This window comes from Vigna unguiculata, chromosome 5, assembly GCF_037176805.1.
Source record: "Vigna unguiculata cultivar grain cowpea cultivar isolate G323 ecotype 2 chromosome 5, ASM3717680v1, whole genome shotgun sequence".
NCBI classification, from domain to species: Eukaryota; Viridiplantae; Streptophyta; class Magnoliopsida; order Fabales; family Fabaceae; genus Vigna; species Vigna unguiculata.
In genome coordinates this window covers 52,188,368-52,205,642 of record NC_140796.1, presented here as the reverse complement: position 1 = coordinate 52,205,642, position 17,275 = coordinate 52,188,368, and the positions used below count along the sequence as shown (strand labels likewise).

General features: G+C 32.7%; 2 protein-coding genes across 2 annotated transcripts; both read right to left on the bottom strand.

Annotated features, from left to right (window-relative positions):
* Positions 1–6,831: 6,831 nt before the first annotated feature.
* LOC114184215 (Tetratricopeptide repeat (TPR)-like superfamily protein) lies at positions 6,832–8,814 on the bottom strand. The gene is made up of 2 exons (XM_028071494.2): positions 8,392–8,814; positions 6,832–8,213 (listed from the first exon to the last, which is right to left on the bottom strand). The coding sequence occupies exons 1-2, from the start codon at positions 8,677–8,679 to the stop codon at positions 6,963–6,965; spliced, it is 1,539 nt and encodes a 512-aa protein (XP_027927295.1). The 5' UTR covers positions 8,680–8,814; the 3' UTR covers positions 6,832–6,962.
* Positions 8,815–10,293: 1,479 nt separating this feature from the next.
* LOC114185225 (uncharacterized) lies at positions 10,294–14,611 on the bottom strand. The gene is made up of 6 exons (XM_028072836.2): positions 14,273–14,611; positions 13,754–13,814; positions 13,394–13,618; positions 13,018–13,091; positions 11,461–12,892; positions 10,294–11,254 (listed from the first exon to the last, which is right to left on the bottom strand). Exons 3-6 carry the CDS (start codon positions 13,542–13,544, stop codon positions 10,620–10,622), a joined length of 2,292 nt encoding a protein of 763 aa, XP_027928637.1. The 5' UTR covers positions 13,545–13,618; positions 13,754–13,814; positions 14,273–14,611; the 3' UTR covers positions 10,294–10,619.
* Positions 14,612–17,275: the final 2,664 nt, after the last annotated feature.

The following is a 17,275-nucleotide window of genomic DNA, read 5'->3' as shown; positions in this document are numbered from 1 at the left end:
CATGAAGTGTAACCTTGGACATCATCAAAACCATTTTCATATGAGTTGAAGTAGCTCCCCCTTTCAACATTATACGTAAGTCAAACTAAGTTCCGTTAAAAATTGGAAATAAAATCCTACGGAAGAAGGAAAATTGAGAGATTTTCTTATTATAGGTAAAACAACTAAAGTGGAGTTGCTATAGGTAAACAAATCACTCCTTTGAAGTTTTTAACAGTTACATTTCTACATACTGGTACTGTAATCTCTAGTTAACTTAGAATAGTGTGATATTTCGTTTTCTATTAGTTTGGCCATGGTGTTTAGACTGTAAGGAATGTGGGGAGGCTCGGTTTTGTACTAATTATCTTATGATTTTGAGTGTGGTGGGTTGGTTTTGCTTTACGTAGCCTTTACTTTTGAATTTCCAAAGGAGTGGTGATATCTTGACAAGTATAAAGTATAACACAACCATTTAACAAACCAGAATATTAACATTTTAATCATATATATTTCTTTAACTTGAAATACCAACAGATATTATTATATTATTAAAATAGTTATTAAGTGGATGTTATTATTTTATGAGTGGCAACCTGTCATTTCCCCAAAAAAAGAAAGCTTGTGGATGGCGTGAACTGAACGGTGAAGAAGAAAGGTTTGCCACAGTCAAGCTTAGGATAGGATAGTATAGAAACGAACGATTGGGAGAATTTCCATTTTTAATTGAGTAGTGTGTCATACTGTGAAGTAGGCTGCACTAATGTGTATTCTTTAATATTCTATTTCATAACGTTAAAAGGTCCTGTCATACATCCAATAAATAAAAGGATTAAATACCATTTTTGTCCTAATTTTCTTAGTGTTTGTTACGAATGATACTCATTTTGACAGAATGTTTAAAATGGTCATCATTTTTACTGAATGTTTAAAATGGTCCTCATTTTCGCAATTCGTGTTTTATTTGGTCCTTTTCTGTAACGCCGTTTAAATCATTAACAGAGCATTGTACATGTGACACGGTTTGTATTAGGGTGTGTTACGTGTACTGTGTGGTCATTAACGTTAATCTTTCAATTTAGGGGAAGCTTTGCAATTAGGAAAATTTTTTCGTCTTTTTTGAGCTCGGATTTGCAGAGGAAACAACTAATACTTTCCATTTCATCATTGAGTTTAGGGTTTTCTGGGTAAGTGAGTATTAGACTTACTCTGCAAATCCAAGCTTAAGAAAGACGAAGATGAAGAAATTTTCTTAATTGCAAAATTTCCCTTAAATTAAAAGATTAACGTTAATTACCACACCTGTACAATACACGTAACATATCCTAATACAAACGGTGCCACCTGTACAATGTTCCGTTAATGAATTAAACGGTGTTACAGAAAAGGACCAAATAAAACAAGAATTGCGAAAATGAGGACCATTTTAAACATACAGTAAAAATGAGGACCATTTTAAACATTCTGTCAAAATGAGGATCATTCGCAACAAATACTACGAAATTGAGGACCAAAAAGATATTTAAATCTAAATAAAATATTTCGATTTATCTGTTTCCGTTTTACTGTTGCAAGTGACTATATATTTGATGTGTTGGAGAACAAAAGAGATTAAAACACATGTCCACACACATCAAGAACTAATATTTCCTTATCACTCTATATAGTACATAATATAAATTTTGGAGCAGTGTTCATGAACAGGAAAAATCCTTCTCTACACAATATTTATTTAACAAGTTCACAACATATCTTGAAAGGTGAACATATATTTTGTTCAATATCAACATACTATCATCCTTTGCAGATCAGGGATTATTTTCATGCCTGCTTTCATTTGCTTAAATCAAATCGATGAAGTACAAAATGAAATGCATAAAGTGATGTTAAATGACAAAAGAAAAGTAACTTCTCAGAAAAATAACAAAAACAAGGAAAAGGTCAATGCCTGTAAAGAAAAAGCCAATGTGGCAATGGATAAATGAGATCCGTGACTGTATTTATCTCACTTACATTTGCAGTTATTTCTCGACATTTTAGTTCTTTTCACGATTTAAGAAATAACTAAATTTATGGAAATGCTTTATCATACAGTTGAAGCATTGCCTAGAACCTAGGGCACCTAGAATTCAGCTTTGATTTCTAGTTGCAGGAACAGCTAAATGGGCACAACAAAATTCAAGACACTTGTTCCAGAAGCAGCCCATTGAAAAAGATGGTGGACAATACTACAGTTTCTATTTTCATTCCATTATTCATTATGCAGATTTATATGAGATTAAGTATGCAAAAGAGGGCTTATCTATAATCATGAACCTGAAATTGTGACATGTCTTTCTTTCCAAATTCTACGTGATCAAAAATGGTGTCCATGAACTGTATAGTAAAATTATTCCATCACTTTCCATGAGCTCACCTATTCAATACTCTCTTCATTGCAAAATAATAGTCTTTTTTTACCCTTTTGTTTTTCTTCCAGAATTATATTTTAGTTTTGTTCAGTAATTTCCCCAACAATATCCCTAAGTATAATCAAGAGTAATCAATATTTAAAAATGACACAAGTGTAGTTGAAAAATTGAGAGTATTTTTTGTATTGAATTTGTATTAGTTGAGTATTTCTAAACCAGCCTGTCATAATCTTAAAAGATTATTTATTTTGGAATACAGAGTATAATATTCCTAATTGGATGTCACAATTTTATAACATGAATATATGGCACGTTTTTTAAATAAGAACTTTGACATGGCAGAAATAGAGTTGAACAGATTATCACAATAAGAACCACGCTGTACTATGAGATTATAGAAAAGCTAAAACTAATTTCTGATCTTCTCAGACAGATAAGTATATCCCTAATAGGCTACGAGGCCAAAAAATGGAGATGCAGATGCCAGATACCTACCAGGCTTAGAAAGCTTCACAACCCACAAAATTCTCACAAGCAATTTTTGTGGATTGTTGGCACCTTGAATTCAAATCAACCATACTGGCAGCAACTTCTCAAACCTAAAAGCATAAACCGTAAGTCACAAAAAAGGCAATATGCACTGTGGTATTTCACTGGGAAATATTTTATAACCGTACACCAGCAAAATGTGTATACTAAAGATGTAACTACAGCTGAACGTTTAGAGTATATATTGTTAGCACTTTGTTAGACAACAACTCAAATGATTCTGTGAAAAAACTTTATTCACCTCTTGTTGTTGTTGTTGTTCTTACAATACATTATATTTATAGACCTACATTTCCTCATCATTATACTCTCAACGGCTATAAACAATTATAAACGGTTATAAACGGCTAACTCATTAACTACCTAGACTCCAACGGTTAGTGCATTAACCACTCACAACGGCTAGTTTCTTACAACGGCTAGTTACCTATAGTGGTTAATACATTTAAGTTTATTAAAAACCCAACAAAACTCCCCTTTAAACTTAAATGCTTCTATTATTTTCCATCTTTATTCCTTTATTCTTCATCACGGCTTCCAACGTGCAATAACTCTTCTCACATTGTAATTGTCCCTTTCTTGAATAGTTAAGTTCTTCGCTTTCTTCATGACTGACTTCCCTTTCACTTTATCTATGGTCAACTTGTACTTCGCTTTCCCTGTGACTAACTTGTTCTCTGCTCTCTCAGTTTTTGCATCCTTACTGGCAAACTTGTTCTTCTCTTTGACTGACTTGTTACTCATTGGGTTCTTTGTCTTTGTGGCTGACTTGTCGTTAACTGAGTTCTTATCAATAGGTCGATTTCCTTTTGAAAGATCATACCACACCCTCGTATTGTTGTGCTCAATCTCCTTAATCTCCTCATCCATTTCAAGTCGCCACTTCTCATCTTGCACTTCCAGTGCAGTTCTCAGATCCTTCTCAATTTGTAACTGTTCTTGCAAACTTGAAACATCTTCTTCAAATTCCAAGTGCCGCTTTTGCAAAGCCTGTTTCCTTCTTTCTAAGCTTGCTTGTAGAATTAAATTGTCTCTAACCTCCTTTTCAAAACTATGTTGCAAGTCTCCTTTTGCAATCTCTAACCTTTGGATTAGAAGCTTTTCTTCTTCAAATTCTGAGCTACTCAAGCTTTTCACATGCTCCACCGAGCTATCTGAGTAATCCACTTGCTCCACCAACTTATCTGAGCTCTGTAGGCGTTCCATCAAGTTAACCGAGTTGGTCTCATGCTCCACCATGTTGTCTGGGGTATCTACACACTCTACCACCCTGTTTGGGCTATCTACATGTCTCACCAGCCTATGCAACCTACTCGGTTGTCTTGTTGACCTATCCACGCTACTCGACTGTCTTGTCGAGTTATCGACTATACTCAGCCTTTTTGCTGAATTCTCCATGCTACTCGGTCTTCTTGCCGAGTTCACCACTTGCTTATGCTCGACTCCCGAGCTACGCGCCATCATCAACAATGTCGCTTCTTCTTCAACATCTTTTGTGAGGTTGATCGTCTCTTCCTTTCTACTTTCAGATCTACAATCTTTGGCAAAATGTCCAGATTTACCACAATTGAAACACTTGCCTGAGTAACAGTCCTTTGCATAATGACCATACTTGCCACACTTGAAGCACTCAACATTTGAGTTGCTTGATTGACCTCCTCTCCATGGACCTCGTCCTCTTCCGTGCCAATTTTGTTGACCAGATTGTTCTTTCTCTTCTTGTCCTCGGCTTCTACCACTAGGACCGCTTCTTATACCTCCTCGATATCGTCCTCTACCTTGAGTGTTCTGAGCTTTCTCATCTTTAATTGACATCTTTGTTTGGAGTAATTGATTAAGTGGCTCAACCTTTTCTTCTTCTTTCGTTGCTCATGCGCCTCAAGGGACCCGGCAAGCTCTTCAACCGTGAGCATTGACAAGTCCTTGGACTCTTCAATCGCGCACACCACGTTCTCAAAGTCATCCGTTAGAGACCTCAAGATCTTCTCCACAACTCGGCTAGCAGGCAACGTCTCTCCATTTCTACTAAGTTTATTCGCCACAGTTTCAACCCGAGTAATGTACTCGGCTACTCCTTCTGTCTCTTTCATCTTCATGCTCTCCAAATTCGCCTCTAAGTGTTTGAAATCGCACCTGCTTCACTCGGTCATCTCCCTTATACGCCTTCTCCAATATGTCCCACGCTTCTTTTGAAGATTTTGCACTTGCAATCTTCTCAAAGCCAGACTCGTCCACAGCTTGGTACAGGATGTACAAAGCTGCCTTGTCCTTCACACGTGCGTCTTTCAGCACTTTCAACTGGGCATTTGACCAACCTGTAGTGTTGGCTGGTTCATCGAAACCATCTTCAACCACCTCCCAATTTTCTTGGGATCCAAGAAGGGCCTTCATTTTGAGACTCCAATTGTCATAATTGACAGCCTTTGTCAACTTGGGTAGGGAGACACTATTTGTAAGACTGGCCATCTCACTCTCTTTTTTCTCAAACACTTAGGTCTCTAGCTCTCTTTTCTCAAACTCTCTAGCTCTCTCTTTTTTCCACTCAAACACTCAAGCTAACTGGCTCTTGATACCACTTTGTTAGACAACAACTCTATAAACTTGTGAAAAAACTTTATTCACCTCTTGTTGTTGTTGTTGTTCTTACAATACATTATATTTATAGACCCACATTTCCTCATCATTGTACTCTCAACAGCTATAAACAACTATAAACGGCTATAAACGGCTAACTCATTAACTACCTAGACTCTAACGGCTAGTGCATTAACCACTCACAACGGCTAGTTTCTTACAACGGCTAGTTACCTATAGTGGTTAATACATTTAAGTTTATTAAAAACCCAACATATATCAACCTATCACTTTTAAATGTGAGTTAAAAGAAAATGATTACTTAGAAACGAGGAAAAAGGAAATAAGAAAATTGAGAGAGAACATATATTTTTTTAAGTATTTGAAAGAAAGAAAGGTTATTTCAACCAAAATATATCATCTACCTAAGCCGAAATGCTAAAATGGCAAAAGAATTCCGATGAAACTCATGAAAGAACTTCATGCTAAGCATCAAATAGGTTAACATAGTCATCAACAGTTCACAATAATTTGGAAGTTATCAAGGGTTGAGATTTACTCAGGCAGTTAGTTGATTAGTTAGGCAAATATCATTACTATAAATAAAAGCATCTTGGAATCTTTCAATATCCTTTTCTTATTATCATGTATTATTTCTTTGGAACATCCCTTTAGTTCTTGAACTATATAATGTTTGGCCTCATCAATTAGATGTGATTAGCATCTCTTCTCAGAATTCTGATACTTTGGATAATAACTTGAACTTCAGATTTAAAAGATGATAATAAATTTGCAAAAGAAAAAAAAATACAATGCAACAAAAAAATGTATACCCTAAAGGAAAATGAATAAATATATAAAAAAAATGAAAAAAAATATTTGTTGGCTCATAACATCTCTACATCCACTAATACAACATAAAAAAAATCCAGTTGTTAGATGATAGTGAGATAGCAAATGCTAGTGTTATCCCACTCATCCATATTGCTTCACAGGCTACCTCCCTGACTTGATCATTGAGGTATGCTTGGGGATGTCTGTGCTAGACAGTCCCACTATATCTCCTAGGTATAGAGCCGGCATGATTACACTAAGAACATTTGCAATGTGCTGCCCTTGTCCTCACCTTGACCCATGGCCTAGGAGGTATCAAACATAATTTGAGAAAGTACTTCGAAAATTAAATTAATTCAGATGGAAGCATAATGTTAATAGATTTGGATTATAAATGAGCCTATTCGATCTCGGTATTTATCAAATATACAGATTATGCTCTCAGCTTCTTCACATTATCAGTTGTAAAAGGCAAACAAAGAGCTTTATGAGAAATGGTACATGATTCTTAATATCTCTTGCGTCTTATTGACTCGTTGTCCCACAATTGATACATATGTAGTAGACAGAAAGAAAACAAAGTACAGGTAACTTAGTGAAAATTGTCATCCAAAATCAAGTTCGAAATTGTTCAGCAATTTTTAAAAGACTGTAGGTTTCAGCATCTGGTCTAGCTCCCCCAAGAATCATTCTTTTCAAAAGATTTGGATCATAAATCTTAGCTTTTACATAAGCCTTAATCAAGGTATTATATACAAAAGTATATCTACAATACTTTGCTTTATGAAATTCTTCAAACAATCTCTCAACATTTTCCACATCACCTTTTTCAGCAAAAATCTCAACAATTGAAAGAGTGGTCTCCAACCACGGGGTTGAATTTCTAACCCTCTTGCTAATTGTCAAACGCAAACCCAAATCTAAGGTCTTTAAAGCTTGCTCTGCCATACCAGATCTCAAGCAGCCCAGAGCAAGTTGACGATAAGTTATGGCATTTGGTTTACACCCATTTGCCTTCATATCTTTGTACAGTCTAGCTGCTTTGTCGACAAATCCATGCTTGCAGTATACAGAGATCATTGAATTGAATTGCTCTACAGATTTCAATCCTTTGGATGATTTCATTTCTAACCAAATTTCTTCAGCTCGGTTTAGCTGTCCTATTCTACCAAATGCTTCAATGGCTAGCATGTAACTTTTAGACCTAACGGAGGGGAGTTCTTGAATGATGTTCCAAATTCTTTCCAGCTCCTTTTGGTTCCCTAGATACCCATATAACATAAGTAGGACATCCAATGTTGACCAGTTATTCCCTGTAATAGACTTCTCCACAGCTTCCACATATGCTTCAGTTGCAGTATATAATCTGGCCACTGCATGAGCAATAGCCAAAATGCAGTAAGATATTTCATTTGGTTCAACCTGTGCTTCTTTCATACGACAGAAGACCTTCAACAAATTCTCAAGATTATGTTCACTGGCCTCTATTTTCATCAAAATATTGTAGGTGGACACGTGTGGGGGAACTTTATCAGCCTTCATTTGGGTGAGCAACTTGGGTATCAACTTCTTGCGCCCTGGCGAGGAATGAAGAATTATGAGACGGTTGAAAACCAAGTGCGAAATGGGAAACCTCAATTCCCTCATTCTCTTCATGTACTCAAGTGAAAGCCTTATGACACCCTTATCCAAGCATGCAATCACTAGATTGTTGTAGAGCAACTCATTCTGAAACTCAACCGGAATTCGGGAGAACAGCTTTTCACCATGTGAAATCCCATGAAGCTTAATCGTAAACTCCACAAGATAAGAGTAATCCAGTTCCCTAGGCCTGTAGGGTCTCTCCCTGATCACCCATTCCATCACCTATCGATCAACACATAAACGGTAAAACCTTCATTATATCTACTCTATCAAGTATCAACAAGCAATACCTTTACCATTCCACAACATTTAAAAAAGAAAAATCCAACATTGCTTAAACTTAAATGGTTACATTCACTCACAATTGAGGGACCAGACTATTACTACATACATAACTGACCTGAAGGGCACGTTTGTTCTTGTTGAGCTTCCTGAGCCGGTTAATGGAGTGAAAGACGTCACCGCCGTGAACGGGGAAGCCATCTCTCATCCAACTGCGGAAAGCAGAGCCAACGGATTCTTCTTTGGGGAGTCTCTCGATTCTCCGAGACAGGGAATCCTGGTTTTGTGTCGCTTGAGCACAGAACAGTTTCAAGGTAACAGTGCCACAAGGTGTTCGACGTATTGACTGAACCAACCACTGTCGTGCGAAGAAGCCTGTCACACTTCGCATGCTTTTGCTTATCATCCTAACCCCAAATAATCATATAAGGTTGCACCAGTTTGGTGCTACAACTCGTTCGAGTATGGAAGTTACTTGAAGCTTACAAAGGCACGGGCATGCGCATAATGTATGTGAAAAACAACCGAAGAACTCTGAATCCTAAATAACATAGCCTGACAACATCTCCAATCAAAATTACCTACAAAATTGTTATTTTAGTGAATATACTCAACATGTGAGCTACTTAACTTTAGAAAGAGATATCTATTTAAAAATTAAGAAATTAGTTATACAAATAATGTTCGTTAAAATACTCTTATGTTTATTTTTTTCTTTTTTACCAAAATCTTAATTTTATTAGTTTCAGTTAGATCCACATTAAAAATGTAACTTAATAATAATTAAGTTTTTTTTAGTATGGAACTAACACATGTGTCGATCCTCATTTTTATTTTATTTTTTTATTTAGAAAAAATTAAAATATATTTTACATAAACTTTATTTAAATTTTATTTTGAAATTATAAATATATAGATAGATAAATTTATATTCGAAATATTTGTATATCATTATTTATCAATGATTTCTATACAAATTTTAGAATTGATTTAAAAATAATAATTTTATAAATTCAAATCTAAAATTTTAAAACAATTTTATAAGAAATTAAAATAAATATATATAAAATTTTAATTTTAAATAAACTTCGTATTTTTAAAATATTTAATTAAAATATCAGTTTTAATAAAAATAATTATAACATTATATAAAAGTTAAATTAATTTGGTCCAAATTTGGAGCGCATAAAATTGAAAATTCATAAAAAAATTTAAAACTAAAATCAAATCAAATTAACAAATATAGGTTCAAATTGAGATTCATATAATAATTTGACATGTGTCATCATATTAAATTGACATGTGACACACTATAAACGTAACACGTGGCATAATTTAAAAAAAAAATAAATAAAGAAAAAATAAAAATAAATAAAAATAAAAATGAGAAAAAATGAGAAACAAATACATTATAAAGATGAGGACCTAATTGAGGGTAATAAAAATATGAGGAATAAATTAAGATTTGAAATAAAAACAAAGATCAATGAAGTATTTTAACCGATAATGTTTTACCAGATTTAAACAATTTATGTGTGAAATTTATTTTAAAATTATATTTACTTTTAAATATCTCGTGTAAGTAACCACTTAAATAGAAATGTTCTTAGACAGTTTTATCAAATCTAGAACTCTAAACTCAGATGTGCAAAATGAAATGACAACTTTAACTTTCAAACAATTTCAGTGTTTGAATCCAACAAAAGATGCATATTCACACTTGAATATTAAATTCTAAGATATTTTCTGTTCTGGCTTAATTTATTATATTTGATTTCTAATTACCTTAACACTCTCAACAATAGATAAGCAAAACTTGAAATTATTACCTCCTTAAAAATATTCTATTTTATTTCTCATCTTCATATTAATTTAAAGAAGTTGAAAGTCGAATTAAAAAAAGACAATACTTATCTTTCTTAAAGTTAACATTAAAAACCTCAAAACCTAATTTGATTTGAAAATTTCATCAAGTGCTGTCTATACTAACACAGTACAAGGACATGAAATCTCCAAGGTGTAAGCAAAAACACGTCCCTCATATGTTATTTACAAGATAATAGGCCAATGACCAAAATCCACGAGGAACTTTACATGACATATACCAGACAAGCTTATTTATAAGTTAATATACATATGAATCTTATTCGCATGAAAAAATCGACATGGAGCTGAAATGCACAGGAATCTATATTCCACGGCATATTATTGTGTTGTCCCTTTTGTCATCTTCATCTTCACCTTCTACAATCAATACAATCCAAGCTTCTTTCCACTCTGTGAAACTTGTGGATCAGGTAGGAGAATTTCCTGAACAGAACCATGGAGTACCTAATCAAACAGACTTCATGAGAAGATAAACTCATCAAACAGATCATCCATTATCATCTCTTCTAGTTCAAGTGCTACATACTCCTCTTCCTCTTGAAGGATCATCCACCCTCTTCCTTTTGCCAAATCACGACCCACAACATCATCTAATGTCTGATCTAGCTCAGGTCTCAAGGTCGTGTATGAATTAACACTATTCCACACTTCATGCAGAAGATAGTGCCCTTTGGGCATTGCATGGAGGCGGGGGTTGAAGGAGAACGGTCTTGGGAAGTAAGTTGGTGACCTTCCATAAATTTCGAGCAGCACCTCGTTCACCAAGTTAAAAATGAGTTGGTGATCATAAGGGTTGGTTGTGTCTTCTTCAGAGGGTTCTATTTCATGGCGCAAACTCGCTTCCAAATCTTTGAACAAGGATGGCTTTAGTGGCTGGTCTATTGTGTATCGCATCTGAGTGTGCTCATTTCCCAAGAATCCCGAATATTCAAGAACATTTTTTACATATTTGAAATTGGAAGGGTAATCTGTATCTTCAGCTGTTATTCCACTTGCATTTCTGTTGGATGAAGACTGTGGCCATACACTTCCTTTATCTGATAAATCAGCTTCCAATTCGTCCAATGTAGAGACTTGGGTGTACAAGTCTGTGCCTGAAATGATAATGACCATGACCAAACCAGTCAGAAATTGGTCAATTACCTCTGTTGTAATTCATATCACAAATATTAAAAGGAGGAAAAGTGAGTGCAATATTTCATTCAATGTTTTTGTTTTACTTAGAATAAAAAACAGTTTCATGATACATGACTTCTCAAAGAAATACTTAGTCCCATGTATCTTAACATAAATTTCGTACCTTCTTCGTGGCTGGTTATGTTGTCCTCGCAGCTAGTTTCTAGAGTTGCCATCACCTCCCTGCTGAGATAGGCAGTCATATTACTCATTTCCTCTTTTTCATCCCCCACTTCTGCCTCATCCATGTCCTCCTTTTGGTCACAGGTAACTTCATCAATTTTCTCCAAAGCCTTATCTGTTTCCACAATCTCAACCTCTTTAAAATTATCTAGTGATTTGTCCATCTTCAAAGGAAGACTCACTGATTTTCTATGAACACGATCATAAGTTTCCTCGGTATTCCCTACATCATTTGCATCAAAAAGTGCCTCTTGTACAATGAAGCCTAAAGTCTCGAGATTAGGCATAGACAAATTGCTTCTTGAAAACTTAGGAACATGTGCACTCTTGTGGATCCGATCCTCGTGTGTCAATTTTAAGCTTTTAGACTTTGAGCTTTGCCACTTAGCTTCTTTGCTGAAGCTTTTCTCGAACAACTGAGTATATCTATCCAATGATTCATTCAGAGAAGATGTTCTCCGCATGAGCCGGGCATCATGTTTGTTGGCATCATAATCAGAAGCTTTAGTTTCATTTGAGCTTTTGCTCCTTTTGTATTCTTGAACCACGCCATCTTCTAAAGATTGTGAGATCTCTTCCTCATTATTGATAATGCTATATTCAGGTGAAGCTCTGCGTTGGATAGCTTCAGCAGGAGTTTGGTTACCACTTTTTCTGAATTCCACAAGAGCATGTTTTATCTTCTGCTTTATAGCTTTAAATTGATGAAGAACCAACTGATTCCACCCTCTGTGATTTGATTCCTGAGAAGACCTTGAAGAAATGATTGCTTTCTGTTTCACGGCACTATCAACACCAATATCACTCACCAAAGTTCGTGGCTTCTCGTAAGAAGCATCTTTCACAAAACTGGACCTTGACATGTTTGATTCCTGCGTAACAGCAAACAATTTTTCTCCCTTTGGATAAATTTCGTTTTGCTTGTGCTTTAAGGACCTAGAGCTAATGTTCCTCATCTGTGAAGTTGAGGCTAAAGGAAATGAGCCACATTTTGTCAATCTTGCGTTGGTTTGGGAAGGTTGATGGAGTTTTTTCCCACTGAAGTCCATGTCTCGCAGAAATTTAAGTAATAAATCCTTCTCCACCCTAAGAAACTCAAAAACATCAGAATGTTTCTCAAATTTATAGGAAATGTCTCCATTATGCTTGTTTGTTTCCGTAGGCCTATGATTAAGGTAACCTTCTGTTGTCTTGCCATCTTTTTCCACACGAAGTTCATACTCACTACTGGCCTGGTTTTTCCTCGAGTAGTCCATGGTATCTCTGCCTTTGAAGTTTTCTTTGTTAAACTCTTTCCCAGTTCGTGTTTCCTTTTGGTTATATTTGGGAGAACTTTTGCTAGCTGCATGCAATTTTTCGCTGTGCTGTTTGACCTGTTATTTATGAAAGACATAATTACTATATTATATATACAAATATATCCTTGTTAAATATGAGACCAATCTATAGTTGTTTGTGGCCACCTCCTTAAAATAAGAGAATAAAGTTTTCAACTTACGAGAAGGGGTTCTGCTTCCGTAACCCCATCTTGTTGGTCTTCAAGTCGGTTATACAAAATGGTTTTTTTCTTATCTGCAGTAAATTTAAAGAGCTTGTTAAGTATGTAAAGTCATTGACAGAAGCAAAAATTTGTCTTGAACAAAATAATTTTTTAGAAGAATTAGTTGAAAAAGTGAATAATTACTGAGGGAGTAATCTGTAGCATATTATGCATTTACACGTTTTGTTGGTTCCTTTTAAGGCAAATACAGAAGCACAGTGGGTTCCATGTCATGTATTAAGCCAAATGCAATGTTCCATTTAGAAATAGAAAAATAACCAAAACTCAAGCAATGATGAGTGAGAGAACCAAGATTTGCTGTCAAATTACTTACATGTGGCATGTCTTCTCCTTTTGTGGGGAAACACCTTTTTTACGCGCCAACGATGGTAATCAAGAATTTTAAGCATGCCCCACATGCATCCTGGATTATTGTCCTGAATTTGAATAGCGGTCTGGTCGGAAGAAATCAGGTCCTTTCCCATTACTCTTGTTCTCTAGTTTTTGAATCCACTCAAGTCTTATTCAATCTCTCCCACCAGGCCCTGTCTCGCAGAACCTTCATTAAAAATATAAAGAAAAACATGTTTATATCACAGACACAGAGCATAACCGAACACGAATCCCAATCTCAAATTCAGGATTCTTTTCTACTTTCCTAAATAACCAACCACATCAGAATATGTTCTCTAACCTTGTTCTTCGATCTTCCCCTGAATATCAACAACAAATAGCCGCCGGAAGTTCCCAAACCTCTGTTGAAACAACAATATAACAAAGAAACGGAGATTAAGAAACTGAAATTCCCCTTCACATCTAAATTAACTTTTAAGGTTAAATTGATCATCAAAATTCATCATCAAACATTCATACCTCCTGCAGCTATTTGCTATACTTACTTATAAATTATAATTATCCCCATATTCATACACACAAACACCGTTAGGACACATAAGTGGCACATACCAAACAGAGCAGAAAACAATAAGAAAACAAGATATTGGACTGCAACCTGAAGGTTCGTCAAATTCATTCAATTCAAGCAAAACCGAAACTCTTACCCATACTTTTCATAACGATTGAAACATGTAACAGAAACATGAGAACATGCATCCAATCAATATAAGAAAAAAACAGAAACAGAGATAGAACTTGTAACGTGAGAAACAAAGTTAATCAAAACGAAAATCTCTACGTTTAGTGAGACTCTAACCTCTGACAGGTGAAGAAAAAGAGAGTTGGCAGAGTTAGAGAATAAGGACGGCGCAAAAAGGTGTGAAGCAGTTTGATGAGAATAAGGTGGCAGAAGCATAAAAGAGGAAAAACAACGACAACTAAAGTAGAAGTCAACTTTGTATGAATAGGTTATTATTATTAGTATGGTGGGTGGCTGCTGAAAAACTTAGGAAAAAGCGAAGAAGAAGAAGAAGGAGCAGAAGGAAGAAAGGTTGTTAAGGAATGGAATGGAAGTGATGTTTGGAGAGGAACTGAATGCGCGCAAAACTGGTCTTCTCTTATGCTATCTCTCTCTGACTATGACCAAACAACAAAGTCTGCTATGCGTATTCTTAATAAGGTGTAAAATATCGTACAATTTATTTTCTTTGATCATCATAAAGTAAATTAAATACACCTTTCAAGTTTGGTTTGTAGTGTGCAAACATTATTCCTCACATCAACAATTACAAAATAAACCTTCTAAATATGTTTTTTATTTCTAATTGTAAAATTAGGATTTATTTATGTCTCAAAATTATTATATTATAGTATGGGTAGTTAAACTTTAAAAATAATAAAGGTAACATTTTTAATCCTACGTTAATTTTTTTTTTCAAATAAGGTTTTAGACTAATATTTGATATCTTAACAAATTTTAATATTATTAAATTAGAATAACTATATCTATTTATTTTTTAAAATTTGAGATTATAATATATTAAAATTTAGAGTGTAAACAAGTTCTAATTTTATGTTCAAATTTATACACTACAAGTATATTTAACCAATTAGATATAAACTGAATTTAAGTCGTGTGGCATAGAAAATCACTTAACAGAAGACAAATAAATCACAATTCATGATATAATAAGAATTGTTAATAAGTCTTTTATATATTTACAAAGCAATGTATTATTGACTGAGCAAGTCAAAATAGATTATGTGTAAAAGAAACGTCAAAATAGACTTGTAGTTTTTTTTTTTTTTTTAATCAAGTTGAAGTTAACATTGTTTTGTTAATTATGAACTTACGAAAATTGATTATTGATATTAACAATATTGTAATTTTTAAGGAATTCTCTCTCACACAAGTTGAATTGGTATTAATTAGTTTTAATCTATCAATAGAATTGTTAAATATTCAAATGAAATGTTATATGTTTAATAAATTTGTATTCCATTTATTATGTTTACTATATAATTTTATTAAAGGTTATTATATGTTAAATTAAAATATTCAACAAGTGAAATAAACATATTATGGATATTTATATAGAGAAAATTATGGTTATTTATATAAAGAAAACTATGCTTATTTATATAAACATATTAACAACACTATAAATTAAATTGGGGTTTTACAAGAAGATATTTGTATCATCTTTACCATTATTTAATAAATTATCATAATAAAGTAATATCTGTAAAAGAAGAGATGTATGTTATCTAATAAATTACCATGATATACATTTGTATCATCTTTGCCTCTCTTATCAATGGTAACAGAATAATAACCTTATAAGATAGAGGAGACAAGAATATAACTATATTATTATATATTTTATTAATTTCATAATCACCTAATCAATGATATATATGACTTCATAAAAGTCACATTTAATAAATAAACATATATAACTAGTATCCTACTGTCTTCTTTTGTATTTATTTCATTTTTAAAACACAAAAAAAAAACAATTTTACAAGTAATAAATATAAGTAAAGTATGAGATTGTTCCATATCATTTTGTGGAGTTTCAAATTAAAAGTTATACAGTAATAATGACTTGTTACTATATATTTAAACATTTATTAATATTACTAAATTAATTATATATTCTATACATATATTTACACATAACATTCAAAGATAAAAAAGTAACAAATAAATTACTGCTCATATTCATAATTGATATATTAGATTGCATTACATTTCAATCTTTTTATTGAACATTTTTTCTAATATTTTTTTAAAATAATAATATATGGTTTTCAAATGTATATGTGCGTGATAAATTTTGTATTATTTATTTGATTGTTGTAAAATAATTTTTGTGATATATAGATTCAGAGGAAAAGTAATAATTTTAATATTTTTTTTCTCTTTATTAAATTCAATTTAAATATGTTATAATTACTAAATATAATATTTGTCTCCTATTCACGTTTATCTATTTAATAAATGCCATTATTAATATTACATATAAAAGTCAGATTGCTGATACATTCAAGTATACTTTACATTAATAGTCTTTAATATATAGTTGATATTTGTGTTAAAGTCTTTTTTTCCCCTTCTCCTCCCCCTATCTCTATATTTCTATTTCTTCATAGTTTAGTCAATTTAAATTACATTTTTTTTAAAATGTATTTTCAAATATACTTTTGAATTTAAAATAATATCTAAAACAATTTTTTTATTAAACTATAAAGTAACTTTTAATTATTAAAATATCAAATATTAGTAAAATATAAAATAACTTTTATAAAAATATATGATTTTTATTGTATATATAATTTTTTTTATTATAAATAATTATTTAAAAGAGTAGTTACTAATAAAACAAAATTAAAAAAATAATTTTTTATTATAAATAACCATTTAAATTTTAAAAGGTAGTTCTTAAAAAGGTAAACCTAGAAAAAAAATATACACAGTAAAAGATTAATCATTTTATTAATAGTATAGATACACGCATTCACTGTTAGAAGTCACATATTGAATCAGTATAATTATCTATAAAATTTAATAGTATTTAAAAGTGATTATTTAAATATTTATATACCTATCTTGAACTGTATTTTGCTTGAAAAAAAAAATTATATATATATAGATATAACAAGATAAAACTTAATTTAAAACTTGATCAGTGAACAAGATAACTCATATAAGAAGTGGTTACTTGTTCAAATCAACAAACTTAACAATGGAGAATAAGCATTTAAAAAATGGATATATATATATATATATATATATATATATATATATATATATATA